A 17,538-nucleotide genomic window follows, 5' to 3' on the forward strand; every position below is an offset into this window, starting at 1 on the left:
TTATATAAAATATAACAAAACATATAAAATATAAAAACATGAGGATGAATCAATGCATCTGAGAACCATAGAGGGGGAGAAACCGAGGTGAAGACAAAAATAGAGAAAAGGGACAAAAGAAGAAAACAGAATTAAAGCAAGGGGCAGAAGAAAGGGCATTTATTTTATTAAAAGAGTGATAGAAACTCAAAGAATCCATCTGTGAGAAAGGATGGATAAAAAAAGGCAAAGAAAAAAAAAAAGGACAGGGTGTTGATTTTGCGTGATCTGAAGATTAACACACAAACGGCCACATCTGTTGAAGAAGCCTTTCCTCTCTCTCATCCTCAGGCAATGTCAACTCGATTACCGCAGGGTTGAAAGAGACAAAGATCCATCCACATGACTCCTCATCCTTTTAGGCCCATCTGCAAAGCCAGGATGTGAGGCCAACCCTGCCTGAAGAAAATCAAACCCTTTTAGAGCGAAGACAGAAAAATGCCAGGGTCGCCATGCTTTTCACTGACGCCGAGCTCTTCCTAAATTACCTTAAGCATATTTGTGGCAAATAGGATTCCGCCTTCTGACCTCCAACATTGTCCGTCTTCGGCGTAAGGTCTCTCCTTATTTCGCCGTTTTTGTGAGGCATCTCTCTAAGTGCATCCTGTTCTCTTTATCTATACGTGTTCTGTTCGGCTCTCATGTGGCGGTTTAACACTCTCGCTCTGACTTTTTGTGAATAAGAATATTAATAGCTATTAGCTCACAATCGGGGGAAAGAAAATGAGGGACATGTTTTTCATTATTTTTTAACTCGTCAGAGTAGAATCCTGTAAAAGTCTTTGCACTTGGAAGTAAAAGCTCATTCATCTTGTATTCTCGGGCGTAGTCTGTATACTTGCAGCACGTTTGCTTGTCTTTGTCATGTAAAAGTCACAGCTTGCAGAATAGAAACAAAACCTTAAATAATGGTATTCTCCTTCTTATTACAGTCCGATTCTATGTTTTCCACATTGTTCCTTTTAAAAATGGGCAATTTTCTGCTTGCAACCTCAAAATCTCTGTATCCCCATACTACTTATTTCCGTAAAAAATATTAGTTTCCACGTTTGTCATTTCTTGCAAGCGTGTCATTTCTGTCATTGTTTATAGCGTTTACATAGAAATGCAAGTGGGGGTTTATAGGAGCCTGTGGGGGTGACAACAAGAACACTGTGGATGGTGTTAGCAAGACGCCAGATGCCGACATGTCAAGGCCAGCACATCGCCCACTGACCCTACGGCTGTATAGCCACACTAGTGTCCATTCCTCCCCCTAACACAGACATCTTTCAAAGGCGTCTACATACAAATACGAGTCAAATAAAATCTACCTTTTAGTACAGTATGTACACTACCATTCAAAAGTTTGAGGTCAGTAAGATTTTTTTCTTTTATTTATTTAGCAAGGATGCATTAAATTGATCAAAAGTGACAGTAAGGACACAATTATATATTACAAAAGATTTCTAGTTCAAATAAATTCTGTTCTTTTGAACTTCATATTCATCAAAGAATCCTGAAAAAATGTATCACGGTTTTCACCCAAAAAAAAATATTAAGCAGCACAACTGTTTTCAATATTGATCATTCTTTCTTGAGCACCAAATTATCATGTTAGAATGATTTTTAAAGGATCATGTGACACAGTAATGATGCTCAAAATTCAGCTTTGCCATCACAGAAATAAAATATATTTCTGAATAAAATCAAATAGAAAACTTTTATTTGAAATCAATAATATTTCACAACATAACTTTTTTTTTTACTGTGTTTATGTAGCCACTGTGGCTAGTGGTTTTTCAAAGTTACTGGCCACAATTTTGACATCGATATCATGGGGAAAAACCGATATATAGATATTTTGGTAACACTTTACTATAAGGTTCATTAGTTGACATTAGTTAATGTATTAACTAACATGAACTAACAATGAGCAATACATTTGTTAGTGTTTAATACTTTGTTAATGTTAGTTATAAAAAATACAGCAGTTCATTGTTTGTTCATGTAAGTTCACAGTGCATTAACTAATGTTAACAAATACAACCTTTGATTTTAATAACGTATTAGTAAATGTTGTCATTAATATTAACTAAGATTAATAAATTCTGAAGAAGTATTGTTCATTCTTAGTTCATGTTAACTAAGGTAGTTAAAAGTCTGCGGGAACGAGTAAAATTATGCGGAATATGCACAATCCCACACCAAAATTCAAGCCCTGTAATACCAACAATATTCATCCGGAGCGAATTAAGCGAGTGAATGAGGGGAGGTTAGGTATCAAAATATCTATATTTTTGACAACACAACATTGCACGTAGTTAATTATTTCAGATGCCTTTTTAAGACTACAATTGAAAAATGTATATATTATATTTAAAATTCAACCCGCCAAAGTGGCTATTAGGAGTGACTGCGTTACATGTCACTGAACTGTTTACCCTACGGGGGTTTTCTCTGCGTTCCTTCCACATATCCATGCTAAGTCCATCCATGTTCTTGCCCAAAACAGAACTATTCTGCTAATCCAAAATGTATGCTAATTGACACTGTCAATCATCTTTGAAAATAGTGGCCCTGACAGAAATATCTTAATTTGTGTTCAATGGAAGAAAGAAAGTCATACAGGTTTAGAACGACATGAGGGTGATGACCGAAGTTTAATTTCTGGGTCACTATACCTTGAAAATCTTGCTCACCATTGACTTTCATAGTATGGGAAAGAGCAGCTTGAACATCCAACTAAACATCTCCTTTTGTGTTCTACAGAAAGTAAGTCATAGAGGTTTTGAAAGACATTAGGGTTAATAATTTTCATTTCTGGGTGAACTACTCCTTCCACTAAAATACACAAGAAGGTAAGGCAGTGTGGGGTTTTGAATGGAACATCTAAATAAATGTATTGATGTTCAGCAAGATCCTGAAAAAAATAATATTGTAAACCTCAATTGCCTGTTAGTCTCACACTTCCTCCTCTCGTATTCATTTCCGCATCTACCCAATGAGTCTCTCATCTCATTCCTCATCTCATCCTAGGCAGTCATCTCGTTCTCTCCCAGGTCACTCGGCAGCATCAATAGACATCATCATAAACACAAGCAATCGGAGCGCGAGCGTGGCGAATCTCTCCAACTCCCCCTACGCAAGGTCATCCTCCAACCTGTCTTAGCACAAAATGAAGGTTGCAGGGAAAGTCTGGAGCTTTGAAGCTCTAGAACTCCATCATGTTAGAAGAGCGGCACCCTCAGTTTCTGTTCCACATATTTAAATATGACAGGAAGGATGCCTTAAAAAAAAAAATCACATTATAACTTCTGTGGATTGCCGGACGGAAACTCTAGCATTCCTCTACCCCCTCATATATACGCAGTCACTCCTGGCTCTCATCTCCTCAATCTTTGGTTTCAAAGGGATGGTATAAGGCAGAAGGACAGGGGGTTATGCATTAGTACTGGTCAGTGCTCAAAGAGACTCCATCATAAATAATAAAGGGTCTGTGAAGGACATCCAGACTCTAGTTACCGGCTACGCACTGCGCTTCGCATTGTACCAGACAAACACAAGATTGTCATTTTTCATCCAACGATGACCACCCTCTCTACCCGTATGATTAGCTGACGGCTTCAATTATCCCACGCGATGGAAGCAACATACATTTCGGGAATGTTTGTGAGGGAACATTCGTCCAGACTTGCTGTACTGTTTGTGTCATTCTTTTTACATTCAGAATAATAAACAGGGATGCACATAAGTGGTGCGCAGGTGCGCATGCGCTACCCAATTAAACAATGCGTACCAGATGAATTGCTGCAACCCTCATTTGCGTACCTAAGATTTGTTGGATAGGCCTCAGAACTAGAGATGCGCAGATGGGCTATTTCATCCGCAACCGCATCGCAAAACTCATCATCCGTCCGCCATCCATCCGCACCAACGTTTTTGACCAATTTTCAAAACCGCACCCGCCCGCCATCCGCTGATTGGGCAATGCAAGGCGCTGCTGATGACAGCCGCGAGACTAGAAAACTAAAATAGCCTAAACAATCAAGATAGCCTATTTACTTTTTTTATTTATTAAAACCACGAAATTAGTTAATGAAACATGGATTAAAATTAAGATACAATTAATACAAAACGAAATTCGCTTTAAAGAAAGGCTTTGTGCTTTCTGTTTGAGGTCTCTGTGAAAGTTTGAAAGTCTTTTAGTGCCGCGGCGGTTTCAGAGTGGTCGCGTCCGTAATGGAGAACTGTCACTCACGTAAGATTGTTTTTTCCTCATAAATGACAAAATACTTTAAAAAAAAAGACAAACCATCAATTAAAAAAAAATATATATATATATATATATAAAAAAGGATGGATTTATAGCGTTTTGGGGGGGAAAATGGATGGATGACCTTCTATTGCCTTTGTTTTTAATTCTCCTTTTTTGAGTTTGTCACGTAAAGTTACCTCCTTCGCCGGCGTTGCCATCTCTGATAATAACAAGCAGTCTGCATAGACTCGACTAGGCCATATTAGCCTACTGCCTGATAAAAATTTGACTATTTCAAAGTGTGCTCGATTTTTTTTTTTTTTTTTTGGATGTAGGTATAGTCAGATAACAATATTTAACAATATATTATGCATCCCTCTAATTTGTTCCTCCCGTGAGGTGGGTTAAGGAAAAAATGCATTTGAAAATGTGAGGACCATGCAACAACCCCAGGTTCTCCCCTGAGAACAAGACCAAAAATGTTATGTGCACCCCTGATAATAAAGCATAGCATATGGAATAAGCAGATCATTCTTTTTCTTTGAATCATTTCTAGACTGATTGGGGGGTTTTTTGTCAGAAGGGAAAAACTCTACATTACTCTGATGAAAGATGAGTTAGGACTATTTCCAAGTCTGAGGTCAGTAACATTTGAACAAAATAATAATACTACTTTAATTCAGCAATGATGCATTAAATTAATCAAAAGTGACAGTAATGTTACAAAAAAAAATTATTTTAAAGAATATATTAAATAATCCTTAAAAAATCTGGTTTCCACTATTTAGCAGCACAACTGTTTTCAAGATTGATAATAATAGGAAATGTTTCGTGAGCAGCAAATCAGCATATTAGAATGATTTCTGGATGATCATGTGACACTGAAGACTGGAGTAATAATGCAGAAAATGCATTTTAAAATATTGTAATAGAAAAAAACTTCTTTAAATAGTTTTTACTGTATTTTTTATCAAATAAATATTGCATTGGTGAGCAATTGAAATTTGGGGATGGATTATATATATATATATATATATATATATATATATTGAACAGTAGCATCCATGCTGGTTTGAGCTAGGTTCAGTACTGGTTTCAATGCCATTGAACCAGCATATCCAATTTCAACCTTGTCAACCAACATGGTTTTTCATGGTCTCTGATCAAGGATCAATAACAAGAAGGTTGTTGCAAATGTTCTTTTTCTAAAGACTTTTTTTTTGTAATATTGCGAAGAGAAAAAAAATGTGAAGGAAGAAATTGCTAGGAAAATGTCAAATGTAATTTTCAACAATTAATCATTCATAACTGGGGTAAAAAAGAAAAGAAAAAAAGTTGAATCTTAAAAAGTTAAGAAGCCTATAGTACTGACACCAGCATACAATCATCTCACACTGGGAGCCAGCATCCAAAACACATCTCTGATGTGAAAGAAAATAAGGGAAAGGGAATAATTCCAGCTCATAATACTTTATGTGACCATGTTTTGCGTTATAGACTATGAAATTTAAACACCTAAAATTTTTATTTAACTTGACACAGAAACTCCACAAGATGCTGAGAGGCAGTTTGGAGATTAACTTTGAGCACGACACAAGAAACATTCACTTCAATCAGCAAATACTTGTGGAACAACCCAAAATATCTTCAATAACAGCCCTCTGTCCAATTGAGCAGAAAATCCCTTCCTCCATCCTTTACAAACTTTAGATGGAAGTGCCAATTAATTTCCGCTGTCCTCGCTGACCCTACCAGCAATGTTTCTAAAACAAAAGCGGACCCAGGACCGCTCCTGCCCAACCCCTGCTATCCCCCCCCCCAGAATAGCATCTTATCTGTAGCCGCTGGCGGTACAGACGCATTAGCGAGTGGATTACACATGCTTGGTAGGCATGCATTAGGGAGATGGGGGCAGATCCCAGCTCAAAGCAGCCAACTAAAGGCCCAAGCCTGCCCTATAATGAGATCTAACTCCTGAGGAGAGGCACTCGGGGCTAGTGCGCTCTATTTAAAAAGGACCAGCCTCATTTAAAAGACTGTGTCTGTGTCACTTTATTACTTAACCTGAGCGAGGCACATCAAGGCCCTTTTGCATTAGCACCGAACCCCCTCCTCACTATTTTAAGCTAAGCTGATTACACAAACATAATGTGTGTGTGGTTTTTTTATTTGGGAGGCCTTAGAGGGAGTATAAGAGGCTAATGTCTATGTGCATGCACATATATGTGTACAAACGAGGCCAAAAAAAGGACTAGGACAAGCTACTAATGTGTTTTGCTTGTGGCTATAAATTAAAACACACTAATTTATGGCTCCAGGTTGACTTTTAGACACCCAGTGTTACTTTTAAATGATGATTGGTCAAAAAACCTCACCTCAGCTTAAAGTACAATTTCCCGACTCAAAATGTTGCGCGTTCCAGTTGAATGGTACGTTCTTCTCTTAAAGAACACTGCATTGAGTCATAAACCTTCTCCCCCTTCTCTTGTCTACAACAGATACATTTTCCTCTCAAACTCCCCCTCAATTACACAAATCAATACACATTTCTTTTATCTTTTCGTGCCTTTTTTCCCCTCCCATTCTCCCCGCTGAAGGTGACCCCTGGGCTGGAACGTGTCCTCCATTTCGGCGGAATCGGTATAAGTGCTGGCCATTTGGCGTGGACGTTAAGTGTATGAAATGAGTGGCCCTGTCTCTCTCTGGTCCTCTCCTCATGACAGGCTGATGATAGAAGCGTCACATCCTGGGCCAGAATAAAATGCAAACTGACAAGAGACAAGGCTTTGGTGGCTGAATATAATGCCGGATTGTGCCTCCGAGTGCCTTATTATCTTGTCTTGGGATGCTGGAGAGGAGGCGGGTCTCTTAGAAAAGAGTAGACAGCCACTGTACACACACACACACACACACACACACACACAACCCATCTCACAAGTAAGAGCGAAAAAACAGGAGTTTGGCCTCCTAACCACTGCTTTTGCAGCTAATGTACCTTACAATAAATAGGGACGGGGTTGTTGTGGATGTTTGCGTGTGATAGCTGGAGTGAAACCTGGAGAAATTAGCTTTTTAAAAAGCGGGGGAGGTCGAAAAACATTGGGAGTTGAAAGTGAAAGGGAGATGAAGGAGAAAGATGTTATTCTGGAGTCAACGGCCTTAAATATAGCCATAATCCCATTCCGAACGACACAAAAGGGGTTTAAAGCGGACTGTATAAACACACGGTTGAGAATTAATCTGCTTATTTTATCATAAAACATCACCTGAGCAGGCCAGATGAATCGGTCAACGATTTTAAAACGCAAAAAGAGCTGGATCATAAAACATTTTAGAACCATTTTTCTCTTTTTTTGTACTTGTTTTTGAGTGGACAATGTTTTAACAAAACAGGCTGTCATTTAAAAGTACCTGTTTTATATATACAGTCAAACCAAAAATTATTCAGACACCAGATATTAGGGCTGCACAATATATCGAAATTATCTAAATATCGCAAATGTATGTATCGCGATATGCATATCGCAACGGCTTGCAATAACTGGGGTCATGAACAAAAGACAAAGAGAAAATCACTCACTGCTCTTGGCTGAATAACTTTTGTAGCTTTAATAAGAATCTACAGTATATATTTAATTCATACAGTGAAAACTAAGCAGTGTTTTATTTTTACATTTGATTATTCAGTTTCTGTTGTTAAATAACCCTAATGTAGGATAACCTGAAACCCTAAACCCCGTGGTTTACACTGATGTTAAAATAACACTTCTTATGCTACAGTAAAACAAGTTGTAGGAATGTTTTCGTCACAAAAAGATTGTGAAACACGCATGTAGATTATATCATTTTTAAATATATTTTAAATATAATTTAAGTTTATTTTACACACTTTAAGCATTATCGTATCGCTTATCGAATATCGCATTATTTAATGAATTATCGCATATCGCATTTTTCTTCAATTTCGTGCAGCCCTACCAGATATCATTTTTGATATTTTATTACTAGTGGGTGCAGGACACTATAGTTCATTTATGTAAGTGAGGATATCAAAATAAAGTAAACTGTAACATATTATACCCAAAAATTCTTCATACAGTGGACTACCAGTAAAATCTATAAAAATTTGGGACCAAAAATTATTCAGACACTTTGACCTGAGCATGTTTTGCTTAAGTGTTTTTTCTTTAATTGCTGATGCGACCTTTTTACACCACAGACTGAACAAAATTAAGCTTTGCTTTAATTGGTTGACCTAAATTGGTATTATCTAATTGTGTACTTAAATTTAACAGCTGACCTCTATTCAACCTAACTCGTTTGTGAGACAGTCTAACAGAAGGATGGACAAAACTAGGGATGCACCGATACCGATACCAGTATTGGGTATCGGGCCGATACTGAGCTCATGTACTCGTACTCGTACTCGTAAAAATGCCCCGATACCAACAACCGATACCAGGCAGCGTGTGTACGGTGTTTGTGTCCAGACAAAGAAACACTGACAAGAGAAATTATAATGGGGATAAAAAAAGAAGGCTGTCTATGAGGTAAATATATCTTATTAGTGAAATATTAAACAGAATATAGTAACGCCTGTGGTGCGCAAGCTGATAAGAGAAAAACACGCAGTGGTTTGAGCGCGCAAGCGGCACAAGCTGGTCGAGCGCATCAGACGTCAGTGGAAAGTTTGTAGTTCAGTCGGATGTCAATGGCAAAGAAAGTAAAACGAGGCATGTAGCTTATTATTAACGTTAACTGACCAGAGAGAGAGAGAGAGAGAGAGAGAGAGAGAGAGAGAGAGAGAGCACTTCTGTTGAATGCTCTTGATTGCTGATCGTTCACTCAGCACGTGTTATTTGGATTAAAACTAAATCGTATATGTAAGTATAACATGAACTGTTACCTTATTTATGTTTAACGAGTGGTTGCCTACATTATTACAGGACATTTGCAGGTCAAGAAGTTACATGAACTTCAAACATCCAAAGCGCGCGCCCCGAAAACCATCGCAGCGCGCGATACTGAATGGAAGTCTTTCACGTCTTGCGCTTGTATGGATGAATTCATTTTCGTTCGGTCTTAAAGGTGCAGCAGTTTAATTAATCTGCTGCTGTGTTTTAATGTTAATCAAACAAAGGACAAATAAATTACTCACTGCTCTTGACTAAATAGGCTACCTTTTTTTTACTTTACAAAAAGATCCATCTATATTTAATTTATACAGTAATGAATATGCAGTGCATTAAATATATAGTTGATGAACAAATTAAGTTTAAATTTAATTAACAACTAATATGATTGATATGCTTTTGGTTTCTCTACCAATACATTTAAAAAATTACAAATGCATGAATTAAAAATTAATTGAAAAGTAAAAATACAGGTATCGGTTACGGTATCGGTATCGGCGAGTACCAAAAATTAAAGTATCGGTATCGGACTCGGACTCGGTCTGGAAAAAGTGGTATCGGTGCATCCCTAGACAAAACCAGTGAAATATCAACTGATTTGATAACTCTTGAGTTCTTGTCATATTTTATAACCATTTCCGAAACTATAGCGAATAAACTGTGATAATGTGATAATGTGATATTTTGGGGATATTTAATTTAATTTTATCAATCAATAAATTCCACTTGAAACAAACCTTGTTGTATTATTTTAATTTAATACTGTGAAGCTGCTTTGATACAATCTGTATTGTGAAAAGCGCTATACAAATATACTTGACTTGACTTAATTTGATAATGTGAGAAATGCTGAAGGTAAATTTGGGTTTGACTGTATATATAAAACACATTTCTTTTATCATCACCTCTTAGTAGTGTAAAATAAAACACAATTCCATTTAGTTACATTGAGTTAAAATATATACCACCGCAAAAAAGTCAAAGCTTTTGTTCAATCATCTATTTCACTCTCTCTATTGTACTCACAACAAACTCTCATCATGCTTGCATTGGGAGCTTCGGTGAAGTTAACATCTTGATAAAACCCACAGAATGTTCCCATCATATTCTCCATCTTTTCTCTCTGCGGCCCTTTATACTCCTGTAGAATGCCCCCCCCCCCCCCCCCCCCCCCCCCCACCTCAACATTTTAAAGCAAATGTCAAATGTCAGTCTTTTGTCGGCCGTCACACGTATGTGTTTGTGTGGAAATTAGACTGCACATTTGTCCATACATGCACAAGTGATTTTTTGATGTGGCCTTTTATGCTGAATTTTTCATTGAAAAACATCTAGCCGGCATTCTTGTTATCACCTACACTCAATCGTTGTTGAAAATCAGCCAACGAAAGGTATGAAAATAAGCTATTTAATTTCTTCATCCTTTTGGTCAGATCTTTTTAAACAGACAATGCAAAAGTTCACTCAATGCCGCTGTGCTCGGGCGTATCAATTGAGTTGTTAGACATATGTATTTCACTTCTATGACCTTTAAACATACAGAACCTCCTCAGAGGTCAGCAGTAGATGATTTAATCTAACAATGTCTAGCAAAAGAAAATAAATCACTTCAGCATGAATTGGCATATAGAGAAAAATACAGCCTCTTGAAATGTTCAATATAAAGCTTTAAAAATTGAGATCCATCCAGCATGTAGATGCAGATAATGTAGATCCACCAGCGTGTGACTTCAAATCAAGCTTAGTGTATTTTTTTTTTATTTCATACCACACAACATGGTTAAATTATTATTATTATTATTATTATTAATATAAATATTATATATTTTTTTTCAGGGGTGTAACGTCAAACAAACATGACGGTTTTGAAATCACGGTTCGTTACGGGCTATTTATTTCTAGATACAATAATCAACACTCAAATAAAATAAAATAAAATACAATAAAAACATGTAAATTGCACATAGGGCAGGTTTTGCATTAACTTCAAAATCTAATTATAAAGTTAATTTCTACTCCAATTCCTTTTTGAAATATAATCATTTACACAGTGGCTGTCATAATATGACAAATTTATTTAAACTTACATTAAATAATCAAGACATTAGTAACAGATTAAGGAAATATAATGAATAGGCTAATAAAGTGCATACGAAATGCTCCTCTCTCTAGAGTTCATTTCTCAGTCGAACTAACATGCTGTCAACACTAAATGCCTGAGGAAAATGTAATGCTACGTGAGATATTATTCTCAAGCTGTTTTATTGATATCTTTCCTCAGTTGAAACACTGGTTGGTTGAGAGATGTAAAAATATTAGGGCTGGGCAATGATTAATTGCATCCAAAATAAAAGCATGTGTTGACATAATATATGTGTGTGTTCTGTGTATAATTATTTAGTAAATTGAACTACACACACATGCATTTAAGAAAAATGTGTTATTTATATATAAAATATTTATATTTATATATAATATAAATTATATATAAATATATATACAGTATGTACATGCAAATATTTGTCAAATATATACATGCATGTGTGTGTATTTATATATACTAAATAATTATACACAGTACACACACATTTATTATGTAAACACATACTTTTATTTCGGATGCGATTAATCATTGCCCAACCCTAAAAAATATTGATCGATCTTCTTCTGCGCTTTTTACTGGTAGCAAACAGCGTTGGATTACCATGCGCGCCCCCTTCTGGATCGGAGTGTGGATCGCCTGTGATTGACTGTATTCGTCGTGCGACTGCATGCACTGGACCGTGACGTCCGTACCGTACAATTCGGGACGAATACATGTACCGTTTATATATATATATATATATAAATTAAATGTATTGCCAAAAAGTCATTTTACCTATAATAACAAATACAAAAAAAAGACAATTTATAAAAATATTAAACAAAAAAGTACCAAAAAAAGCACACCAGTTCAAATAAAAAGAAAAAAACAACAATATCAACTGCACTTCTTTTTCCTGTTATTTCCCATCTTTCCTTCTCAATTCTTTCTGTAACCAAACTACGATGACCTTTCAGACATTTCACTGATGGACAACTGTGCCCAAGGACAGATTCAGCCGAGCCCGTTTGCCCCGAGCAGCCCCCTGGCACTGCCCACGGCCCCTGCCTGGTGTACCTCTCACGGGGCAAGAAAAGAGTAAGGGATGCTCCATTTTGTGGCCTTAAAAAGAAAGGGTCATATTTTTTAAAATAATGTTAAACCTAGGCTGACCTCATGCTAAAAAATGAGAAATGTATTAATTCAGTAAAAAAAGGTCTGAAAAAGAATGCGCCTACATCAAATTGTTTGTGCGTATGTCTGTGTAAGCGTGCAAAAAAAAGTGAGATTTTACAAAAAGGAATAGATTGACAGATAGACAATGAGCTGTAAAGCTGGGCGTAAAGAGAAAAAGCAACAAGCAAACAAAAGCAGGTTTGATGCTTATTAAAGAAAATTGTAACACTGGCATTATGAAACAGTAACTGGGCTTTTCTTGCCTTGGGATATTCTAAAAAATTCATCAGACTGACAGCGGGAACCACAAGACTGATCAGGGCCTGACAGAGAGGTTCGGACGGGGATCAGACACAAACGCCCCCCGCCCCCCTTGCCAACACCCCCCATCCCAACTCCCCAAATCAAATCAGCAAGAAGACCCGCCGTGGTGACACACCATCACCGTGGTGACAGCCTACACTTCGCCCGCCCGCAGTCCCGCTCTCAAATCCATTCTCTCCAAAAAATTCTGTCTACCGCGTTCTAAACTATGCGCCCCACGCAAACACGCACATACACTCTTGTTATGTGCGTTTGGTGCACATAAGGGGGTAGCCGATGTTTGATGTATAATTCATCTCAAAACACCAAGCAATACTCTTTATTCTGTTCTTTTAATGTCTAATGTAACACAGCTTCAGTGATAGCTCAAACCGGACTGTAATGAGGGCCGAGTACCTGAGCCAGTTCATCAAAAGCAAGGTTATTACAGAGAAAAAAAAAACGATGTGAATTCAGCTTCATAATTCATCATTACGACCTCAGAAAAAATAAATAATACTCATTTAAACCTGAAATAATTTTTCTGCATTAAATATATTGATTGCAATAATCAACAAATGCAACATTCTGATAAAACGTTAATTATTTTTTAAACAAATAACTTCACAAAATTGAAAATTATATATTTCTTTAACAACCTACAGAGGATATGGTGAAAAATTTATAGTTTTGATTTTAATGTAAATATATAAAGTCCTCTGATTGCATTAAAAGTTTTTTTCTAATCAGGTAAGTGGATGGGGGTCCAAATCTATTGTCATTAATGTAATTCTGTTAGTTCTAACATAGAGAGCAATAGAAAAGCTCCCTACGGGCATCAGTCAGTCTAACTGTTAACACAGAGAAGAGGGAGATGCAGTCACAGCTACTGAATATCAAAGCTAAAGCACAGAATCCACCTTGCTGACTTAACATCGTATCAACTAAAATAAAATAAAAAGCTTTAGAAATATTAATGTGAATAATTGCCAGGAATTACATAGATGAATGCAAGTAACAGCAGAACACGTTCAAGGCTGAGTGCAAAACACTTCTATAGCCTGTAAGTGTTCTGAGGAGGTCACTTTACTGGCTGGATGTTCAATAAAAAAGTTATTTTTTTGCTCGTTTTTATGCATGTGCCCTTTTAAATTTATTTGAAATATTTTAATGCATCTTTGAGAACATGTTGACTCACTTGCATTAATGTAATTTTCTAATAAAATGCATATTGCAAATGTTCTAGTGGTGGAGTGCATGTCCGCACTTGTGCTTCTTTGTTTCGTCATTAAAAGTGCATTCATCAGTAAGAATAAATAGTTTGTAATGAATTCAGAACTATGCACACAAATTAAATATATAAGCACAACAGAAAATTTCTTTATTTCTTTAAGGTAGAAGATTATAGAGCAGAAAAGGACAGACACACGCAAGAAAAAACAAAAAAGTTATGAAATTCCTGTGTGGTGCATGTTACTTCAGGAAATGAAATAAAAGGGTGAATGTCTTAAAAAAAAAAAAGTAAAGGTGATGTTTGGAGTCTATAAGCTCAATAGCAGGAATTCAAACTGAGAAAATTGTAGGTTAATTCTGAATGGTTTAAGTGTTTCTGACTTCTATTCAAATTGAAAAAATTAAATCTGTCTGAAAGAAGCCAGCAGCAAGGTTACACGAGTCTTAAAAAGTATCATTAATATTTCAAAATTGACAATCACATCAATGCACGCTCAATCCAAAGGGCTGGAAACCTGTCTTTTCACACACTACATCACTACTGAGCAGTGGAAGGATCCTAAAGGCTTTTTTTCTGAGCAAATATCCTGACTGCAAGGTACATCAAATTTTAACATAATACAGAAGAGCACACTATTTTAGGATGTTAATTATATCCAACATGTTAAGATTTTTAAAATATATTTTATCAGCGCTCATCAAATATACCAAAATTCGATAAAGTATGCTCAGAACTCAAAAAAGATAATGCATAATTAAACAGCCTGTTTAATGTTTAAAAGAATTTTCAATTTTTTTTTTTTATTAAACTTCATCTAGCATATTAACAATTTTAAACTTCTGAAATAGTATTGCACTGAAACAGATCTTTTCATATAAGTATACATATCCATAATAAATATTATTAGTAATAATTATATAGTAATACAATATTAGTAATAAAATAATAATATTCACTGTATCGATTTATTATTATTATTATTATCATTATTATCATAACAACAACGTCACTCTTGAATGTATGCAGCGTCTTTTAAAGAGATTCAGGGTATAAGTTGCTCCTCCTTAGATCTGAAGGCCGTGGAGCCACAACAATCACATTTCTCTCCCTCAGGCCTCTTCACTTTCTCTCATTTTATCTTCAGCCTAAGCCGAGGAGATCTCAAATGTGAAGAAATGTCACCCTGTATGACAGATGAGTGTGTGCGTGTGTACATTATACGTCTCCTGTTGCCTATTTGCCCCAGATTCTGTCACATTTTTCTGCTTTATGAACACCAACAAAAAAACTGGTCCCCACATACCGCATGGCTGCACCCCACCAGCGTCACAGGAAAAGGACACTTCCTCCACAAGCTTTCCACAGTGGAAATTTGACAGATCGGCCGGTAAAACGCATTATGAAATATCAACTATTCAAATACAGAGAAAACTTGAAGAACAACTTCATTTGGACTTTCTAAACATTTACACTCAATAGAAACAATATATTACAAACAAACTTAAATCTAAGGGATTATGAGACATAATTCGAGGTCATTTCAAAACGAGTAAGAGACACAATACACTTGAACCACAACTTTCACCTGCTCTGTTCCAGCGCTTTCTACCACAACATCTCGCAGACACAAACAAACAAACACACTCGTCGGTGTTAAGTTCCCCCCGCACATGACCCCGGGGTGTCAGTCACAATAACAAGGACGATGATGGCTGGGACTCACCATACATCTTCTCTTCCGAGTCTGTGTCAGCTGACAGGAGCAAGGGCTCATCGTTGAGCTCGCTGTCCGGGCTGGCCGCTTTGTCGTCATCCCGCAGCTCGCAGGCGTCCATATCGGCACGCAGGGGGAGCAGCGGTTTGCTCAGCTGCCCTGTGATCATCGGATCCTGGAGGAAGGATCAGGTCGGGAGGACAATGAGGGGGGGAAAAGGCAAAAGAAGTGATGTTAGCTTTGGTACGCACTGGTTCACTCTCACTGGGTCTCACGCACACACATGTCCGTTCATTCCCTCGCTTTCTGTCTCTCTCTCTTTGCTTTCTGAAACTCGCCACCTCTTCTAATACTCTCAATGGTAGCGCTTGCTCTCTCTCTTTCTTTTTTTTTGGACGGTACTCTGGCTGTTGCTGCTGGTTGTAGCGCTGAAGAGCTCTTGTGGATGGCAGAAATTTGAAAAGATTTTGGTTAAAAATGCTCCACTTGTCAAATGACTCATTTTCACGAGTATCACCCAAGAGCCATCAGCATTAAAATAGAACACTTAAGTTACATATAAATGTGGCACATTTGTTAAGCAAAAAAGTGTTTTGTTTTAATTAACTAAACTTTTTGCACTTAACAGTAAGAATGCAAATAAGAGTTAATATATATATATAAATATATATTATATATATATATATATATATATATATATATATTAACTCTTATTTGCATTCTTCATTGAGAATGTAATGGCCCACTTCAGTCAACTTTGATTTACATATTCTCTTAATATTCACAGATTGTTCTCACCCAATCCGTCTGTTGATTGGAAGAGCAATTTTGTGATGTTTTATTTTAAGTATTAACCCTAGAGTTCTTTTGAAGAACTTTTTGTTAAAAACACACAATAATTAAAATAAAGATATCTGAATAACAATTAAGGTCACACTTCAGTTTAGGGTCCAATTCTCACTATTAACAGTTACTTTTGCCTTAATAAACTCCTAACTGATGCTTATTAATAGTTAGTAAGGTAGTTGTTAAGTTTAGATATGGGTAAGATTAAGGGATGTAGAATATGGTCATGCAGAATAAGGCATTAATATGTGCTTTATAAGTACTAATAAACAGCTATAATGCTAGTAATATTAATGCTAATAAGCAACTAGTTAATAGTGAGAATTGGACCCTAAACTAAAGTGTTAACAAAATTAAAGACAATTTAAGTAAAGAGTTCATTAAATAAATAGAATAAGTAAAGTTTAAATCAATAGACAGAAGCGAGAAAAAGTTCTATGACAACATGAAACTTACCAGAAAGGTGCTTCCAGATGAAAGAGAAAAATATTAGAATGTTTTACGCTCCAATAATCTTACTTTGCTAAAATCCAAGAGCAGTTAGAGCTTGCCGGAGTGTGATGCAAGATCAGTCAGTGCATGCTTGTCACAAAGCCCAAAAACCAGTGTGGATAACGCAAATACATCAAGTACTGCTGGCGCAAGCCTGGGATTGCCTCTGGAGACTTGCTCGAGATGTCACCTCCACTCACTCTCTCTCTCTCTCTCTCTCTCTCTCTCTCTCTCTCGTGCGCTTCAGAAGTACCTCCCCCCACACCTTCTGATGGTGAGACGCACAAACAAATGTGTAGACATGGGGAGGGCAAAAAAAGCTGCTTTTCTCTTTTCACTCTTCCTTATTTATAGAGTCGTTTCTGTCCAAATGAGTGCGAGATCGGGGCCAGATGACCAGTTCGGATCGAGCCTTGCGGGGAACGGAGGAAATCAAGCGCCATCACGGGACTTCTGCCCCCCCTTAATTCTGCCCCACCTCAGGAGGGTCGATGAATGGCA

At 36.8% G+C, this 17,538-nt stretch overlaps 1 protein-coding gene across 1 annotated transcript in view; it reads right to left on the reverse strand.

Annotated features, from left to right (window-relative positions):
* Positions 1-17,085, reverse strand: part of pou6f2 (POU class 6 homeobox 2) — a gene marked incomplete at its 3' end in the record, with an annotated part of 121,139 nt that extends 104,054 nt beyond the window's left edge. The window contains exons 1-2 of the mRNA XM_082183998.1: positions 17,002-17,085; positions 15,709-15,874 (exon numbers count right to left, since the gene is read on the reverse strand). Of these exons, the coding sequence (XP_082040124.1) occupies positions 15,709-15,868 (160 nt within the window). The 5' untranslated portion in view covers positions 15,869-15,874; positions 17,002-17,085. The remainder of the gene's footprint in view (positions 1-15,708; positions 15,875-17,001) is intronic.
* Between the last annotated feature and the right edge of the window lie 453 nt (positions 17,086-17,538).

The sequence above is a fragment of the Leuciscus leuciscus genome (genome assembly GCF_965113295.1).
Source record: "Leuciscus leuciscus genome assembly, chromosome: 11".
Lineage (NCBI taxonomy): Eukaryota > Metazoa > Chordata > Actinopteri > Cypriniformes > Leuciscidae > Leuciscus > Leuciscus leuciscus.